The 15,722-nt window shown below is 41.9% G+C and overlaps 1 protein-coding gene across 1 annotated transcript; it reads right to left on the minus strand.

Moving 5' to 3' along the window:
- Positions 1 to 325: 325 nt before the first annotated feature.
- Positions 326 to 5,029, minus strand: RSRP1 (arginine and serine rich protein 1). The gene is made up of 5 exons (XM_042996259.1): positions 4,876 to 5,029; positions 4,101 to 4,694; positions 2,858 to 3,009; positions 1,525 to 1,608; positions 326 to 773 (listed from the first exon to the last, which is right to left on the minus strand). The coding sequence occupies exons 2-5, from the start codon at positions 4,621 to 4,623 to the stop codon at positions 657 to 659; spliced, it is 876 nt and encodes a 291-aa protein (XP_042852193.1). The 5' UTR covers positions 4,624 to 4,694; positions 4,876 to 5,029; the 3' UTR covers positions 326 to 656.
- Between the last annotated feature and the right edge of the window lie 10,693 nt (positions 5,030 to 15,722).

The raw sequence follows: 15,722 nt of genomic DNA on the forward strand, positions 1-15,722 counted from the left end.
GAGTTTCCTGCCCTAAAGACTGCATTTTAACTTGTCCAGCACAACACTGTGCCAAAATTCCATAAATATTAGGCCTAACTTCTCAAATTTTAATGAAGACCCATATCAACTGGTAGTATTAAGATTCAGGTTCAAATTCAGGTCTAGGGTGGAGACAGATTCAACATTTCTCACAAACACCAGGTAAGGGTCAGTGAACCCTATGCTGTCAGTACATGGATTTGGATTTGGGATTAGCAAGGCTTTAAACAAAAGACGCGTTACGCTTCTTTAAATAAACACTCATTATGTAATATATATATACAAAACAAAGTGACACAAATAATTAAAAAAACAAAAAATTTATTAACAAATATAAACAGTTCAATTACTGTTTCTCTTATAAATTTCACTTTGACATTACATTGGTATTATACAAAACGTTTACAAGTATTATGTACAAAATTCCCACCTGTACGAATCCTCTGGTCCATGTGTGTTATCTCTTATCTACAAGAGAAATCTCAAATGTTAATATTTAAATATTAAGGATTTACATATTACTGTATCACTGTAATTGCAACAACCATAAATGACTCTCAGAGATGGAATAATGCTTGGAAAAAAACTTGCAACAAAGTGCATTTCAGCCAACCTTATAAATCAGTTTTCTTTTCTTAGACAGGTACCCACAGTCCATATGGACTTTTTTTCTCATTTATTTTGGGAGATCCTGTAGAGGTCTCTTCAGTAGCTTTAGCTGATTTCTGAAGCATTGGCTTTGCTACAGAATTCTGGAAGAAAACAAATTCTTAAGTCAGTTATACAAACACATACATTGTATTCAAAAGACTTGCATTTTACAAAACACACTAAATAATTTCATTAAAAATTAAAACGCACAGCAAAGACCCCATATTCATCACTCAATTCAAATGGTAAAGCCAAGAAAACTACTGGGGAAAATCAGACGTTGATACAAAGTATATTACAAAATAATGTTAAAATAGTTCTTAGTTTTTTTAAGCTCTTAGCTGATTTTTAAAATATTCTGATTACAGAGTTTTCTGAGATTTACTTTTTAAATCGTTCAACAAGTGTAAGAGGAGTATTTGAAAAGTAAATACTGATATCAGAAACGTGAATACTGGGGCACCTGGGTGGCTCAGTTGGTTAAGCATCCAACTCTTAATTTCAGCTCAGGTCGTGATCTCAGTGTGTGGGACTGAGCCCTGCATTGGGCTCTGCATTGACAATGCAAAGGGCCTGCTTGGGATTCTCTCTCTCCCCGTCTCTGCCGCTCCCTGCCTGCACATAAGCGCACACGCTCTCAAAAAAAATGTGAATATCAGATACAGAAGCAGCCATGATATTAGCCATTTGTAATGGTACAAAAAATTATGAAAAGTTCTATCGAAAGTGGCTTAGTAGATCCCAAATTATTACCATGTGGACAAAAACAATGAGCCTTCCAACAAAAATAAAAGCCCATATAATTATATTCTAAATCCAATTTTTGAGGGGTCAGTGCTTAGATATACTTACATTAGAGCTAAAAGCTATGCTCTTTTGCTGGCAATACTTTTCATTGAGATTTTTAGTTCCATCTTCTGTTAGCTTTTCCGACAGCTTGACATGTAAGAGAAAGTGTTATTTTTAAAAAACCATACCCTTGGTTTATGATACCACATAAAATGCAGCCCAACTGTATATAAATTTAGTTATAGAGACACAAATGGAGCTGGATCTAATCATACAGTTAACAGCAGAAACGACATAGTACTCCAGCTTTCCCCATAACAAAATCAATTAATAATCAGCTTAAGATACTCTTCCCCATAAACCAGGATTATATTTCCCCTAGTGCAAATTCAAGTTAACTCCGCAAGTAAAGTCATACCAGAAAATACCTAGTTTCAAAGAACTAAGGCATTTGCCATTGGTTACCTAATCATTTGAAAAAGCAGCTCACCTAAGATCTTGCTCACTACTAAACACTTAAGCAAACCCACATCTGGGTCTGAATGATAGGTTCCCCTAGAGAACATCTTTCCTGTGTTAAATGATTCTATCAAACTCCTAACTACCTTAAACCTCAAAGGCTATGAGTTTTCTACTTTGGATTTCATATCATTAACTTAAGACCACAGTGCAATTTGCCAAGGCACATCCTGCACATTTCTGGAGAATTATAATAAACTTATCTGCAAGTGAAGCAGGCCTCTTCTTCTGTAATCTCTCAAAACATCTGGAATATATTGCATATATTATGAAAGGGACAGATGCCCCACCATGACAAAGTGTTTACTTTTAAAAAATTGTCTTCAGTATCTTATCAAAACAGTTACCTGTCCCAAATTCTAGCATGCATAATGGATCTACCAACAAAAAACTAAACTTTCAGTCTGTGAACATAAACTTCAAATTAGTTAAACCTCTGATGCTTTTGCCCATGTATCAATTACCAACAGATTTTCTTCATCAATGTCTGGAGACCACATTCATGATTTCTATAAGACAGAAATAAAGCAGATAAACTATACTGTATGTTGAATATAGAATTTGCGGGAACACAGCGCTGCAAATGAAAGAAAGCTACAGATAAAATACTCTGCAAAAGCTGGGTAGAAAAATTTGATAGCTGCATAAAAACTGCCAAAAATACCACCTACAACTATGAAAGTAATTACTGCTGTGTCACATGAAAATAAAGTTCACTAATCTCCCATTTTCATGGGGGTAGAAACCCTCTCTAGAGCTGCTATTATGCTAACAAATTGTATTTAGGCTTTGTGAAGTAAAAAGTAAAAATGGCTCATTAGATCTTTCTAGCAGCAGCTTTCCGAAGATCTTGTTTGGCTAAGCCTAGAATACTTACCTCAGACTTTGCACCATTGTTTGGTACGGCTGTTCTGCGGTTTGTTTCTTTAGGTGCAAGGACAGTTCTGAGACTGGCCGGTAAGTCAAAGTTGACTGTTCCTAAAGCTTTTGCTGCATTGGCTTTTGCTATTTCTAACAGCTCCATGCGATCTACAAAAACAAAACAAGACATTCATTAATCTGTAGTACATTTCCCTGAAGAACTCCGAATCGCAAAATAAAGTTGTGTTTTATTTAGATGAATAGAAAGAGGTTTCAATCTTTTATTTTAGAGCATAAAATACAGCTCTGAGCACTAAAACAAAATTCTCTACCTCATTTTTTGCTGAGAAAAGCAAAAAAGTCCTAAATAATTTCAACAACTACTAAAGGCCTTTATTTCATGGTTGTTTTTGCTTTCTCTTCAACTGTGTATCCTGAACAAGTTCCTTTGTACATTTTACAGATACCACAATTGTGACAGCTAATGAGTCGATACAGATACATTGCTTAAATCCATTTTCAGACTCCTATCTATAAGTTTTTGTTTCTGTGTCTTTTTCTGTGATCCTATCTAACAGCAAAACAAATCATTTGTTTTAAAATACCGGGACAAAATCTGGTTTTGTTTCAAAATCCGGTTTTGTTTAAAAAAAAAGTTTTGAACTCTTCTTCCCGCTCAGTAGGTAACAAAAGCTTAAAACGGATAAATTACTGAGTCACCCTTAACATTTAAAAGGCCTCACTAAGGGCCAGCCCCTGGGAAAAAGGATTTCCTCCACCCCGACCCACTGGACCCCACAGCTGACTTCTAATCTCAAGAAGCAAAGAGCGTTCACTTCAAAAGGGGGAGACTGGGGCGGGCTAGGTGGCTCAGGTCCAGATCAGGATCTCGCTGGATCCTGAGTTCGAGCCCCGCGGCCGGCTCTGTGCTGACAGCTCGGAGCCTGGAGCCTGGAGCCTGCTTCGGATTCTGTGTGTCTGTCTCTCTCTCTCTCTCTCTCTCGACCCCTCCACCGCTCACGCTCGGTCCCTCTCAAAAATAAACATTAAAAATTAAAAATAAAATCAAACTGGGTGCCAAATAGAGCGGTTTTAACCACTAACCTGCTAAGCTCACTCTTTCCTCCCAAAGCAACTAGGATTACAGCCACCGAAAGCAATAAAAGTACCCAAAGTCCACAGCCACCGCGGCTCCGGGCGCGAGCGGTCGCCAGCCACGTAGACGCGTGCGAAGGCCAAGTTCCCGGCAGATGACTCACCTTTCTCGCTCAGGCGAAAAGGGGTGGGGCTCCGCGACCTGGACCTGGACCTGGACCTGGACCTGGACCAGCCCCTCCGACTGCGGCGATCCTCCGGGTACAAGGTGCGGCCGAAGCCGTAGTAGCGCCGCCCCGGCGCCAGCGCGTAGGCCCGTCGGTAATACGAGCGTCCCCGCGAGCGGGACCGGCTGCGGGAGCGGGGCCGCGACGGCGAGCGGCGGGACCTCCCGGGCGCTCCGTAGCGCCTGTCCCGGTAGCGGCGGCCGCGAGAGCGCGACCGGCTGCGCGAGTAGGAGCGCGAGTAGCGCCTGTACTTCCTCTGGTGGCGCCTCCGGGACCGGGACCTGCTCCTCCGCCGGGGCCGGGGCCGGGGCCGACTCCGCGACGACGCCCGGCTCGAGACGCTGGAGCGGGACTGAGAGCTTCGGGAAGAAGATCGGCTCCTGGACGCCGAAGACAGGCGGCTGGACTGCCCCGACCGGGACGTCGAGGGGGACTCGTCCTGCTGCGAGCCGGGCCACATGGCGTTCACGTAGTGGGACGTGACGACCCAAAACTACAAGTTTCCCCGCCCGGAAACTCGGCTCCTGGAAACTGGGGGGGAGGGGAGGGGGACGGAAGTGAGTCGCGCGGGCGGCCGGGCCGCAAAGCAAAAAACTCCGATTCCAGGCGGTGGCGACCCCAAAGTCTGGCTTGCCCGCCCCACCAGCGGCCCCCACTCTGCGCCCCCGCGCCCCAGGCATCTGAGACCGACCCCCGCCAATAGGAAACTTACCACCACAGGAAGTCGACGCCTCACCGAAGACGAAAGGAAAGGACCAGCGGAAGCCTTCCTTTCGAAGCTGAACACGAAAGGAGGTTTTTCCAAAGCACGCTGGAAAGCCGGACCCAAGACCTCCACCTCTGACCTCCGGACGCGAACTGAGGTAGGTGTCGGCAGACGCAACAGAAGTACCAGAAGCCGACGCGCTGAGCATGCGCAAAGACGTTGGCGCGGTGGGTGTGGCTCCCCTCTGGCCCAACCGCCGCCCTTCCTCCTCTCTTCCCGCGCCCCGCCCACTAGCGCAAAGTCTTAGACGCGCATGCGTTACCGTGGCCAGGGAGGCGGAACTGCTGCATCCGGGTACTCGGGAGCCTACGCTGCGTGGTGAGGAGGCCTATGTTCTCTTCATTGAAAGCAGTAAGGTGAGGCATCTTCTCGCGGCGGGGCAACTGGCTCGGGCCTCATGCCGGGCCGGTGCAGGCAGGGTCAGGGTCATTGCCTCCACCCCCTGGGAAGTTGTAGACTCGGGCTGAACCTTCCTGGACCCTTCGCGACTCCTTCCTGACCTGTGTCCAGAGGCTGGAGAGGGCGACCGCGTGGGGTTCCGCCAGCCTTCGGGACAGCGCTCTTCAGCGGACGTCGCGTCATCTCTGTCAATGCAGTATTAACTTAGAAAAGGTTGCTCGCGCCCACGTTTTCCCTACTAGAGTTTAAGAAAGATGGAGACAGACAATGGGAGACACCCACAGTTGACCTAAAATCTGAGAAGTCAGAATGACGTCCGAGAAGTCAGTTCCGAGGCTTGGTGTTCGGGATTAAACAACTGTGACATTTATTTCCAGGATTTGTAAATAGGATACATCCAAACATACTTACGGTTAATAAAGCATGACAATTGCCTTAAAATAACTTTTCATTGAATAAACTAATCACATCTGTAAATAGAGTCATTCTATGAGCTTCTTTGCAAGTCAAAAGAGTGGCAGTTTTACAAAAGTTACTTTCTTTGGAGGGAGATACAAATTCACTTTTCCCTTGTTCATCTTCACCCCGCATTCCCAAACAGGCAAAGAAATGGAGAGAATAAAAACCTTATTACAGAATCTGCACCCACCCACGCGATCTGCCTTGGCACTGTCCACAGTATCATAAACCTCTCCAAGGCAGCATCACGATGGAAATCATTCTTAAGGAAATGTTTAGAAACATTTTTCTAAATGGCATCACAAGTAAACTGAGAAGACACTGCCCATCTGCCAGGAACTTTTGCTGAAAGTTGTCATGAGGCTGTGTGAGTGGATGGAAAAATTAAATGAGTTTCAGATTTGACAAGTGTAAAAAGGATGTGTTCCAGGAAATAATGTGAAACCTTACATATAAGATGATGGCATCTTAAGCTTTTGGTTATTGAAAAGGACAGGGGTGTAGGAGTCTCTGTAAACGATTCAACATATCAGTCAAATGTGTGCCCAAAATAAGGGGACCAGAAAAATCCTAGATGTTAACAGTAAGAATATTGGAAACACAATGGAAAGCATTACCTTGCCCTTGAGCATAATATTGGTATATTGGTATCTAGAATATGTGTAGTCTACCTGAGTTAAAGTCTGCAAAGAATGTCAGTGTTTCTTTATTTTTCTAAGCAATATAGTCTTTTCTGATCATCTATCCCCTCACTTGATTCAAAATCCAGTTTTGGTTATCAGTAAAGCATCTTGCAGAGACTTTGTAGGCTATGTAGACTAATGCAGGCAGAAATGACATCTCTTGACAATAGCACATCTTGCCATCCAAGAATGTGACACTTTAATACATGTATTTAAAAATTTTTAGGTCCTTCACTGTGGTAGGCAGATGAATAGCCTCCAAAGATGTCCACACCCTGATTCCCAGAACTTGTGAATTGGTTACCTTACAAAAGGATTTTTGCAGATGTGATTAAAACTAAGGACCTGGTGATGACATTATCCTGAATTACATACAGGGCTGGGCGAAGTCAGCCCAATCCAATCACAGGAAAGATTCAAAGCCTGAGGATGCCACACCCTTTTGCTGCATCTGAAATGTTGAGCGCTATCTGCAAGGTCCTGAGAAGCCTCTAGGAGCTAAGGTCGGCTCCTAGCTGACTGTCACCAAGGTAACAGAGGTCTCAGTCCCACAACCTCATGGAATTGAATTCTGCCAACACCTGAATGAGCAGGGTGTTGGAGATTGTCCCCTGGTCTCCAAAAGGAACATAGCCCTGCTGACATCTTGACTTTTGCCCGGTGAGACTTCTCACCTCCAGAACTGTAAAATAATAAACTTGGTTTGATCTAAGCCACTGAGCCTGTGGTTATTTGTTACTGAAACAATAGAAAACTAATACTTCCACTGAAATTTTATAGCTTTTTTCATCCACGTCTTGCTCTTGTCTTGCTAGGTGTATTCTGAAATATTTTAATGGTATTGCAGATTGTGAATAGGATCCCTTTTTTACAGGTTCATTTTGTTTCATGTACATAACCCCTAACCAAATTTTTACACCCAATATGAAAGATTTTTTTTCACTTGATAGGTAAATTCAACTCATTTACACTTATTAGAGTAGCTGCAATATGACCTTACCACTTCAGTAGTGTATCTTATTTATTTTACTTTGCTTTTTTTTTTTTTCTCACTTTTTCCCATTTTATTTTGCCAGCCTGATCAAAGTTCTTCTTTTTCCTCCCTCCCACTATTCATTTAGAGGTTCTGCAATGCTTTACCATGCCATTACTGGTTTCCTGGCTACCTTTTTTTTTTTCAATCTCTACCAAATATTTAAACCTGTTCCTCCTCCCCTCCTGTCTCCTTCCACAAATATTTATAGAATGTTTATTATATTAGATGCTGTTAGGTTAAGAAAAATTTAGTGGCTCTTTCTCCTACTAAAATTAAATTTGTTTCATTATTTAAAAAAATTTTGTTTTTAATGTGTATTTACTTTTGTGAGAGAGAGATTACCAGCTGGGAGGGGCAGAGAGAGAAGGAGACACAGAATCTGAAGCAGGCTCCAGGCTCTCAGCTGTCAGCACAGACACGACACGGGGCTTGAAGTCACAACGTGAGATCATGACCTGAGCCCCAGTCGGACGCTTGACCAAGTGAGCCACCCAGGTGCCCCTTTCATTAATTTTCATGACGGCTAATTTTGTAACAAATGAGAAAATCCAAAGATATACAAAATAAAAGCTAATAATCCATTCCTTGGAGATATGGAATCCTCCAAAAGAGGTCCCCATTATTTTGCCCATAAATTAGAGGTAACCAATGTTAACAGCAAGCACCCTTGTGGATTTTTAGGGGTCTGGGCTCATTCTAAACAAATTTATTTAAAACTTGCTTTTATAACCAATAGTCTTTAAGATAAATCATATAGGTCTAATTTTTTTCTATTTATCAGCTGTATAATATTCCAGAGTCTGGAAATACCAGAAATTAATATTCTATCCCTTATCGCTTATTCACGGACAGTCATGTGGTGTCCAGTTTTTCCACCACTGAAAACTACGCCTTGGAACCAATGTTGGATTCTGAAAACAGCGGTGGTAGCAGAGCTCCTCTGAATGCTCCTACTCCATGCTTTTAAGGTCAACAGAGCTATGTTCAGGATACAGCCTGGAGCAGCTGATTGCAATGAAGACCCCAGCCCTATCCGAGGAGTCACTTCCAAGACACATGACATCGTAGCTCAGGTGTAAACTCAGCTCTCTCCGACCAAGAGGATCAGAGGAGCTTTCAACCAAGGAGGCTCATCTAAAGAGTGAGCGGCAAAGAGGAAAAAGTGCAGAGTGATTGTGACACAGAAGAAGACCTATCCATTGACCTTACATCACAGACGAGTTGACATCAGACATCTCTGTTGCTAGAGCTGCTGTAGAATGGTTGCGAATAGTCACCAGTGCAGCATTCAAGGTAAGTAACATGAAGATCAATAAACTCCAGTCTGATGTGACATTCCTGTCTTCTAGTATGTCCCAAGGAACTCCTGCCATTGGTTCAGCCATCACCCATGGGGGCTCATGCCTCCACTGCCTACAATTACTGAGCCGCGCTATGGCTGAGCTGTTACTCCTACAGCTCCTCCTGATGACGTGTCTCAGGTTGGTAGCTCTGGCCTGGAAATATCACACTTATAATGCTATGTAAGAGGCACCCCTCGATATATCCAGCTTATATCTGTTTCCTGCCATGAAGACTTACCACGTGAGGATGTTATCTGTGACATCACCACGGAAGCTTCTGCCTCTGTCCCCATGGCAGCCGCCCTAGAGAGGTGTGAGGGATTCTGTACTGTCATTTGGCTTTGAAGAAGCCAGGAAAGCAAGTGAACAGCACACAGATCCAGATGTGTATCTGCCAATATCATTCCCAATAACCCACAAAGGTGCAATTACTGGTGGTGTTATTACACTATAAGGACTGATGGGTGCCTCTGCCTAGCTAAGGATGTAACATTTGTGTCCCTGCCTAATGGCCGCCTATATCACTCGTTTGAGAGTTACTCCATTCCACACAGCAATATAACTCTTCAGTGCACACCTTGCTCACCAGGGTGCTGCTACTTAATCAGACAAGCTGTCTCAGCCATTCTCCCCTGAATGGCAGAGGAACCATAATTAACCATATGTGGATTATGTTACATGACCTTCACAAGGAATTTGACTTCAACAATGGTACATCATGGGAGGCAAATTAACTAGAGAATGTCAACTGGTCCAGAATGGAAAGAGGCAAAGTACTGCACAAGGCTACCCTATCCATGCTGTAAAAGACTTCCTTTGCAAAGGTTACATATCACGCAATCTACTGTATGCCTGCTCCCCCAAGTCCTTTCACAGCCTTTACGTGACCGTGCTCGATTTTTGCGACCTTGGCTCAACAACCAATCCCAGCTACTGTCTCAGGAGACTCAGCACTTGTCTGGCCCTGTGTAAAGATGAACTATTCTGTCTTCAACCCAACAACAACTGACCTTTTCTTCAAGGTACAGTGCAGTGAAGCCATGATGCTTTACCAGTGGAACAGGATCTTTTACAGCGCTTTGCCTTCCAGAGACAAAGGATGACACATATCAAGCAGTCTGGCCAATAAAACACATGTTCTTGGGGTAGTCACCCCAGCCATTGCCCCCGTTTTCAACAACCATTTCATCAAAGCACATTAATGGGTAAGTTTTTACTGGGAGACATCCATCAGGATCTTATGGTAAGGTCTCATGTGCTGGATCCATTGTATTATGCAATTGGACCTAAAGCCGATTTCTCTGGAATATTCCATGCATCTCATGATCAGTGCACCCACTTCAATAGTACTTTTTGGCACATTAGATTCCCTTAATTTCCTTTCCTCTGTCCACAAGCCTGGCTTGGGAAATTGACCTCATGGACAGCTTGGCTGGGTAGGATTTTAAACCAAAGTCACATGCCACTTTAAATACTGGCACTTTTACCGTTATATGATAAAATGCCACAAGTGGAATTGCTGACCCTTCAATGTATAGAATTGCTGGGTCATTATATTGTACACCTGAAACGAATATCACACTGTATGTTAATTATACTCGAACAAGCAAAAAGAATGAATTTTGGGGTTAAAGGGTCTATGTGATTTAATATATTGCCATATAATTTCCCAAGAGGTTGTCACAACAACGTAGGAGAGAAAGCCATTCTGACACCCCAGACCAAGTTCATTTTCCCCATTAGAGGTTATCCTATTTTCCTGTGCCTCGTTGTTATTAGGATTTATCACAATTGTAATAATTAGTTTTAATTCATTTTGCATCATTTTCCTGCTAGAACATAAATTACATAAGGACAGGCTTGTTTTTATTGAACTCCAGCATTCCAGACGGTGCACTGCATATAGTAGGCACTCAGTGTTTACTGAATACACAAATGAAACAGAATCTCAAGTAAGTCTTGAAGGATATGCAGAGGGAAAGAAAGGGACTATTCTGGAGAAGAACAAAGGTCTTAGCAAAATCTCGGAAATGGAAATGCCCATTTTATTATTTGGGGACAAAGTAAGTGACCTTGGCTAGAGCACAGAGTTTGTGGTGGGGAGTTTTGAGAAGATAAAACTGAAGAGTAAATAGGTAAATAGCTTTACTTAATTGGATTGGAAAGAAGAAATACTTGCAGGATTTGAGGAATAAAAATCAAAAGGCTTTTAGTTACATATGCTCCCCTTAAACAAATACTTAAAACAGTCAGCTATACTACAAAAAGCATAATCCCACATCTTATTATGCACTATAGAATACAACGATAAAATACTGTCTTTAATGAACACATTTAGCTTCCTTTCTACAATTTCCAGAATCCTCTGTCATGACAAATTAATTTACTAGAGGAATGTTAAACTCTTTATTTTTCCTTGACATTCTGAAAAGCTCTTGATTAAAACTACATGAGGGGCGCCTGCATGGCTCAGTAGGTTAGGTGTCCAACTCTTGATGTCGACTCAGGTCTTGATCTCGGGGTCATGAGTTCGAGCCCTGCATTGGGCTCCACGCTGGGTGTGGAGCCTACTTTAAACACACACACACACACACACACACACACTACAGGAAACAACAGGGCATAGAGGACACTGACGATAGTAATTTCTATGGCATAGTGGTAATGAAAACCAGTAGGCTCAATAAAAAATGTGGGAAAAGAGGCGTCAAGATAGGTTTAGATACATTAGACAACTCTTGAAATTGAAACGCAATGTACTTACCAGAACACTCATCCTTTTAGTGTATCTACAATGTTGTGCAATCATCACCACTAATTCAAGAACTTTTTTGTCACCCCCAAAAGAAATCCCCTACCCATTGGTAATTGTACCTCATCCCCCTCCTTCCCCAGTCCCCTGCAACCACTAATTTACTTTCTTTTTGTATGGATTTACCTATTACGGACATTTCATATAAAAGGAATCACGTGACGTGGTCTTTTGTGTCTGGCTTCTTTCAGTTTAGCACGTTGTAGCATGTGTCCATACTCCATTCCCTATTATGGCTGACTAATATTCCATTGTAGGGATATACCACATTTGGTGGAAGGTTTTTATTATATTTTTTTCACATTTGGTTTATCCATTCATCAGTTGATGGACATTGGGTTGCTTCTACTTTGGGGCTATTATGAATAAAGCTGCTCTGAGCATCCATGTACAAATTTTTGTATGAACATATGTCTACAGTTCTCTTGGGTAAATACCTAGGAGTGGAATTGCTGAGTCACTTGAGAATGCTATGTTTACCTTTTTGTGGGATTGTCAGACTGTTTTCTACAATGGCTGCTCCATTTTACCTTCCCACCAGTATTGTATGAGGGTTCCAACTTCTCTACATCCTTACCAACACCTTATATTTTCTCTCTTTTTTAATTACAGGGGGTATGAATTTAGAGGAGTTTTACTGTAAAGAGAAAAACAGAATTGGGGTGGTGGCTAGGGAAGGTGGTTGAATCAAGCTTTTGTTTGTTTGTTTTAAGAGGGACCATATTACAGTGTATTCGTATACTGATGGAAATAATCTAGTAGAAAGGAGAAAATGGATGATGTGGGAGAGAGACTGGACAGTTGTGGGGACCACAGCGTTGAGTAGGAGTGAGGATAGGTCTAGTGAACAAGTGGAGGATCTGGCCTTACATGGGAACACAGACAGTTTATCCAACATAAAAGGTAGTGCTATGGTCTAAATGTTTGTGCCCTCTCCATTCATGTGTTGAAATCTACCCCCCAAAGTGATTGAATTAGGAGGTGGGGCCTTTGGGAGGCTATTAGGTCATGAGAGTAGAGCCCTCATGATTGGGATTAGTGCCCTTCTAACAGAGACCCCAGAGAGATCCCTCACCCCTCCATCAAGTGAGGACACAGTGAGAAGTCAGCAGTCTATAGCCCATAGGTCTTCACCAGACCCTGACCATATGGGCACATGATCTTGGACTTCCAGCCGTCAGAACAATGGGAAGAAAATTTTTGTTATTGTAAGCCACCCAGTCTGTATGACCTAGGACAGGTGGGAAGGCAGAGCGTGACTACAGCTGGAGGTAGGATAGCTCGGTGGTGAACACTTGTGGAAATCCCCTTGAGAATATACCCCCGTAGCTGAGATTGAAGAGAGGCAGGAGATACTAGGGTCTGAAGAGAAAGGAGAAGGACCAGCAGTCATCTAGGATGACACTGACTAGACATAATAGGACAGTGAGGCATCATTCAAACCCACTTGAATTTGTGATCATGAGTTTAAAATGAGACCAGTCAGTATTTTCCCCAGCATCTGATCTTCTCTTACCATATTAGAAGTTTTCAGTATTTAAATGAATGAATAGAGTTAATATTGAGTTTATATTACATGCACAAAATACACTTTTTAATTTGCTACTTCTCTGTTAATTGGAACTGGTTCCTGCTAGATTTTATTAAAATTAATGACTTAAGATAATAGCAAAGAGTAGCACACCCTGGTTCAGTTTTTCTGTTCAAGGTAATTAGAATAAGCAAGGATCTTATTTTCATGCTGTTATTTCTCTTGAGGGTAATGTTGCTGAATAAAAAAAAAATAAGAATGTGAAACTGACTAGTTTTGGATCTTTCCATCTACATATTTTTTTCAGAAAAGGAGAAGAGAAGTAAATGGTAGCTTCTTTAAGGATCTGGGATTCTCTAGAAATTCCTAGCATTCTGAATTATGCTTCATCATCCATTCATTTATTCAGTCAAAAGGCATTTCTCAGTATTTCCTCTTTTACCAGTTACAAGAAAAATGAAACTAAATTAACTAATTTTTTTAATGTTTATTTTTGAGAGGGAAGGAAGGGTAGAGAGAGGGAGACACAGAATTCAAAGCAGGCTCCAGGCTCTGAGCTGTCAGCACAGCTGACAGGGGGTTTGAACCCATGAACCGTGAGATCATTACCTGAGGTGAAGTCGGATGCTTGACCAACTGAGCCACCCAGGCACCCCAAAAATGAAACTAAATTAAATATGATTCCTGCCGTGAAGTACATCACAGGCATCTGGATATTACACTGTTTTTAGAAAAGGCAGATACACTTTTTTTTTTTAATTTTTTTTTAACGTTTTATTATTTATTTTTGAGACAGAGAGAGACAGAGCATGAATGGGGGAGGGTCAGAGAGAGGGAGACACAGAATCCGAAACAGGCTCCAGGCTGTCAGCACAGAGCCCGACGCGGGGCTCAAACTCACGGACCGCGAGATCGTGACCTGAGCCGAAGTCGGCCACTCAACCGACTGAGCCACCCAGGTGCCCCAGGCAGATACACTTTTATTTCAACCAATTCTTTTAGAGAACTCGGTTCTATGTAGCATCACAGAAAATTAGCACTGATAAAGAATGTCATGAAATTTATAAAGTAAAAATTTCAAAGACATCAATAAGTTTACTTCCTTTATATTTTAAATCTTTCTGGGAGGATCTCTACTTGTTTAACTGTCAACAGTGTACTCCTAAAGACTGCTTTGTCACAACCACAATCATGTGCTTCATGGAATCTTAATGAGACTATACTATTACAGTCTTAAGATTTTTATACTTTCCTTTTTGAAGAGACTTTCAAAGAATCAACAGTTTTGTGAACCTAGTAGTGTCTGTGTTTCAGACTTTCATGGAGTCCAAGGGCAGAAGCCCATCATCATTTGGCCGCAGGACACACAGATGGACGGTGTGTGGCAGTGTTTAAATGCTGATGCCACAGTGCCACACTGCAAATGCATCCCACGATATTTTTCTCTTGCTCTGTCACAGTGTGTTTGCCAAACAGGACATGGAAAATGAATAGGCAGTTTTCTTGCACAATTCTTAATAAACGGTCAAAATGAACTCCATTGCTTAAGAAAAGCATAAACACAATTTAGTCCCTGAACATGCCTGTATATAGGTTGTTACTGTGGGGGAACCCTGGTATTAGTACCCAAGTATTATTTTCATTGAAAATTCTGAAAGATCAAGATTCTTTTTTCCAATAATCCTTAAAAAATAAAAATAAAAATGAACACGCTATCAAATTATCAAGGTTTCACTTTTATAACTAATAATTATAGATTAAAAAATTTGTGAATTTATTTTTCTGGGACTTTTAAATTATGAGCATTATTTGAATGAAAGAGAACCAATTTATTGATTTTTTTTTTTTTTTTTTTTTTTGTCTTCACGCCCAGTGCAGAGTCCAATGAGGGGTTGAACTCAGGACCCTGAGATCAAGACCTGAACTGAGATGCTGAGATCAAGAGTCAGATGCTCAACTGACTGAGCCACCCAGTCGCCCCTCTATTGTTTAAAACTGAAATACGGTTTTATTTTATAGATTTTTTTCCTCATATAGTACATTAAATAATGAATTTGATGCCACTCCCCAAAACATGGGGGGGGGTGTACCTTCCTTATTATCCTTCACATTCTAAAGTGATTAATATCTTCACTCATGGTGATTGATTTCAGACTAGGTAGTGTAAACAACAGAAATTTATTTTCTTCCACAGCTTTGGAGGCTGGAAGTTCAAGTGCAAGGTGCTGGCAGGGCTAGTTTCTGGTGAGGCCTCTCTTTCCTAGCTTGCAGATGGTTAGCTTGTCACTGCGTGCTCACGTGGCTTTTTCTGTGAGCATGTGTGCCCCGGGTGTCTCTTCCTCTTCTTATAAGGACACCAAGTCCTATTGGATGGGGGCCCCACACATGTGACCTCATTGAACCTTAATGACTCCTTTAAAGGCCTTATCTTCAAATATTCAGGTTGGGGCTCCAACATATGAATTGGGAGAGGGGGACACAATTTAGTCCATAACGGATTTGGTAGAAAGATAATTTTAATTTGTGGTTA

The sequence above is a fragment of the Panthera tigris genome, chromosome C1 (genome assembly GCF_018350195.1).
Source record: "Panthera tigris isolate Pti1 chromosome C1, P.tigris_Pti1_mat1.1, whole genome shotgun sequence".
Taxonomy (NCBI): domain Eukaryota; kingdom Metazoa; phylum Chordata; class Mammalia; order Carnivora; family Felidae; genus Panthera; species Panthera tigris.